Source organism: Salvia miltiorrhiza, chromosome 4 (genome assembly GCF_028751815.1).
Source record: "Salvia miltiorrhiza cultivar Shanhuang (shh) chromosome 4, IMPLAD_Smil_shh, whole genome shotgun sequence".
NCBI lineage: Eukaryota > Viridiplantae > Streptophyta > Magnoliopsida > Lamiales > Lamiaceae > Salvia > Salvia miltiorrhiza.
Genome location: NC_080390.1, coordinates 24,806,931 through 24,811,044, shown reverse-complemented (window position 1 = coordinate 24,811,044; position 4,114 = coordinate 24,806,931). Strand labels below are relative to the sequence as shown.

Genomic DNA, 4,114 nt, shown 5'->3' with positions numbered 1-4,114 from the left:
ATGAAATACTCGACATGCTCGACAAACTGTTGGCGAGCAGAATACTAAAATAGGCATAAGGGTATTATTGTCCTAGATGGGTAGATTTTATATGTTTGGTAAAGGGTGGGTACATTTTTGTTTTTGTCTTTGAAAAGGGGTACTTTCCATTTTGCCTCTAAAAAAATTGAAGGGGGAAGCTAACCTCCCAATTAACACCACTTTTGTCCTTTTTCAAGGTGGGATAAAGAAATTATTATACCTAAATATATACATTAGTTAAAGTACTAAGTGCATAAAAAAACAAAAAATAATGAGTTTAGGGTAGCTAATTATCATCGTAAATATATACTATATAAATATAATAAACTCATTGTCTCCTCCTCAAATCCACCACCACAACACTAACATTATCCGTTGAGTTCCGCGCCAAAGCCAGCCTCGTCAATAAAATGGAGGCGTCGGAGCAAGCCTTATACGAGCTATCTCCGGCCTCATCGCCTTCTGGAGATTGCGGAGCCGGTTTCCGCGACTGGAGGCACATGCGCGCCACGCCGCAAGCGGTTTGGTCGGAGACCACGTCCCACAGCCCATCGCTGGCCAGGATTAGGCACTCGTCCTCCGCCGTCCGATCCGTCACCGTCACCTCCGGCTCCGGGATCACGTACGGTTTCAGATAACTGTCACCTGAAACAATTTTATTTAAATCAACAAACTAGATCGCGATTAAATTAATCGTGGCTTTTTGTTTGTGGGATTTTGCTCACCTATGGCGCGGGACATGGCTAAGACGCCGAGAACTCTCGGACCGTCCCAGTAAATGACGCGGCCGCCGGCTTCCTCTATACGGCGGAGCTCATCCGGTCTGTCCGGCTGCAAATCACACAGAAGGAAAAAATCAGACCATAATTCCACGATAGCTGGGGCAATCGAAACGACATTAACAAGCCAAAAACACTAGCTACCTTGTGATCCACGGAGAGAGGAATCGCGACGCCGTTCCGGCATAGAACGGCGCGAGAATCACCGCAATTGGACACGACGATCTTCTCGGGGGAGACCACCGCCACGACTGCGGTGGAGCCGACCGAGTCGCGCTGCGGAGTGTGCATCTCGCAGCGGCAGCTGGAGGCGGAGGAGGTGGAGGCTCGGCCGCTCGACCACTCCGCCACGTCATCATCCATCTTCGTGAAACTCCGCGCCATCGTATCCTCCCACGACGAATAGCCGCCATTCTCGTACTCGTCCCTCACGATCTCGTGCATCCGCTCCTTGCACCGCCTGCTCACGTGCGAGCAGCCATGGCCGTCGAACACTCCGAAGAAGTGCAAACCGCCGGGAGCATCAGTATCCTTACCGCAAAAGGAAGGGCGAATCGCTACCGCGTCTTCCATATCCCTCCTCCTCCCGCAAACAGACGTCACGCCGAATCTCGGACATTCGTGAGCCTTCAAGCGTTTCGTACAAAAATTCAGGTCAAGATCGGAGTTCTGAACCACCGCATCGACCTTGCGCCGCCTCTTCCTGAGCAGCGGCGGGAGCGCCATGGCAGAATCGGTGAGGTCGAAATTAAGGCGATGAATTTCCATCCTGCTCCTGGATTTGGAACTGGCCTCAATAGGGGTAGCCGTCTGCGTCTCAACTATACCAGCCATTGCAACAATTGAATCAGGCTTATAAATCTACTGAAATCTTGTCAGATTTTTCTGTACACATATAATATCACCACAAGTTGGAAGAATCAAGCACGAAAAATAATGCATGGAATACGATCGAAAATCTGCTTTTTCTATGCGGAGAGGAGGGTTGCGGGCAGCTGCCCGTCACCATATTGGGTAGGAGAGAGAGGAGGGTGATCGTGACCGTTGATTTGTGGGGTTGATGAGATCTGGAACGTACACGAATTTGGGGGCCAATGAAAAATGAACACAAGTTCGTACAAGATGGGGGCCTTCTGTCACGACACGCAGCGGTTTTGTAGCTGGGGCCCGCCTGCTTTTTTAGGCCTACCCATAATTTAAATATGCTTTTTCCCACGATTTTCAACACGTGGCGGCATCGCTATGTACGATATTCGTCTTTCGTGCCTCTCCCACCCGCGCGTGATCCCAAACATTAATGAAGATATTTTACTGACTTCAGCGCAAGAGCCCTTTGAGGCTCTAGGGTGTGGTCCCGTTGAGAACATTTTCTCTCTATCGGAGGCTTCAAAATAGATTTTAAAAACATTATGTTTAATATAATTTTTTTAATTTGAAAATAAAAAATTTATTAAATTTAAAATTTTAATATTATATTAATTAAATAAAATGAATTGTGCACCAAATCGTTCACCACCGACTTCACGATCGCGATGAATATACGATTTCTTCTTTCCTCTCTCTTTAAGAAGGTTATCCGACACTACATAACTCACCACCTCCAAAAATGCACTCATAAGTAAAAAAAAAAAAAAAACTCTAACGAGTTAAGCGCACCGTTAAAGCGCTGGAGGTGGGGGGGATTTAATTTGCTTACGTTTGACAAACATGGTTTTCGTACCTCAATTCCACATGATTTGTTGTCATTTCCCTTCATATTTTGCTTGCCAATGTGTGTTTGTACCATAATGTTGAGTTTTATGAAGATTTGATGTCTTGGTGTAGTTTTGGAGTAATTTCAGGAAAACTCAAGGATTAATTGGAGGATTTTGAAGATATTATATTGAAGTACGTCTCGAGAGGAATCCGTGAGCGCAAACGGCGATCAAATCCGAGTCCGGACGAGGGAGAACGGAGCAAAACGAGCGGACTGCGCATAACGCCCAGTAGCCCGCGGTCACCACCCGCGGCCGCGGGGTGGGACCGCGGGTCAGCTGCCCCCGACTCAGGAGACACCCGCGGTCACCACCCGCGGCCGCGGGGCGGGACCGCGGGTCCCCTGAGCATCCCCCACGTTTGAAGGCCGCGGACGCGGGCCGTGACCGCGGGAAAAGGGCGGGGCTCCCCCAAATGGACCCCAAACGCGATTTTAGCCTCAAAACTCCATTTTTCTCTTCTTTTCCCCATTCATTCACCACACACACCCACTTCATCTTCCCCAACTCTCCAATCCCAAACCCTAGCCTCCATTCTCTACCATTTTTTCTCTCTTCCACACACAAAAACAACACCAAAATCAACTAAAGAAGGGGAAGACTTGGAAAGGAGCTCATCAAGACTACATGATTGAAGATCAAGATTATAGGATTTGTCTATGAATCTCTATCTCTCTATATCTTTATTTATGTTTTCTTATGACTTGAGATTTGCTTTTATTATGAATATGCTTGGCTAAAATCTCTTATCTTAGGGATTAGATTAGATGGATTTGTAATGGATTGATTTCTTTGTTCAATATATATCTTGATTGTGCTTATTGTTATCTTTTCAAGTCCTAGATTTATCTCTTGTATGATTGGTTGGCCACCTTTTGTGCATTTCTAATTTGTGATTTGAATCGGGAGAGGATAATTACAATAGATTAGGAGTTTGATACATATCATCTCAATAAACCGGGAGGTTGAGAGTTGGGTGAGGGCTTGTTGATCCTTTGTGCTCTTGGGAGTTATAGGTTAGAAATTGACCGGGGACGGCAATTATGACCCGTAATCTACTGTTTTAGTCGTCCGGGAGGGGGCTAAAACTAGTGGGGAGATCGCCCTAGATAAGTAGGCCATATCAAGATTTATATTGATTTAGATTGAAGTTCATTACGATCCATCGAAATCTAGTCCCTAGGATAACTTTCCTTCGAGTCATTCCCCAATTTATTAACTAAGTTTATCTTGTTGTTATTTTATTTATTTGCTTATTTAGCTTTGTTTTAGTTCTCAATATCTCTTCATCTTTGGTTGTCTAAATAGATTGAAAACAACTTATTAATAGTATTTAGAAGTTTAAATTCACCAATCCTTGTGGAATACGACCTTGCTTCCCTTATATTGCAACTACACCGTACACTTGCGGCGTGGTGAAAATATTAGCGAACAAGTTTTTGTTGACACATTGAGATAGTAAACAATGCTTACCATGACTTTAGGGTGTTAAAGGCGATATGGGTGTCAACGTTGCGTGAGAGGGGAGAGGGAGTGGTACTTAACCTTTAAAAAAAGCAT

At 45.3% G+C, this 4,114-nt stretch overlaps 1 protein-coding gene across 1 annotated transcript; it reads right to left on the bottom strand.

Annotated features, from left to right (window-relative positions):
- Positions 1 to 201: 201 nt before the first annotated feature.
- Positions 202 to 1,968, bottom strand: LOC131019529 (protein phosphatase 2C 37-like). Its single transcript, XM_057948075.1, has 3 exons — positions 945 to 1,968; positions 747 to 852; positions 202 to 666 (listed from the first exon to the last, which is right to left on the bottom strand). The coding sequence occupies exons 1-3, from the start codon at positions 1,632 to 1,634 to the stop codon at positions 350 to 352; spliced, it is 1,113 nt and encodes a 370-aa protein (XP_057804058.1). The 5' UTR covers positions 1,635 to 1,968; the 3' UTR covers positions 202 to 349.
- Between the last annotated feature and the right edge of the window lie 2,146 nt (positions 1,969 to 4,114).

What these genes read in the sequence shown, in the direction of transcription:
- LOC131019529 (XM_057948075.1), bottom strand. Translation starts at nt 1,634, where the DNA reads ATGGCTGGTATAGTTGAGACGCAGACGGCTACCCCTATTGAGGCCAGT. An exon ending in CTCTCTCCGTGGATCACAAG is followed by an intron (nt 853 to 944) that starts GTAGCTAGTGTT and finishes TGTGATTTGCAG; the next exon opens with CCGGACAGACCGGATGAGCT. An exon ending in AGCCATGTCCCGCGCCATAG is followed by an intron (nt 667 to 746) that starts GTGAGCAAAATC and finishes AAATTGTTTCAG; the next exon opens with GTGACAGTTATCTGAAACCG.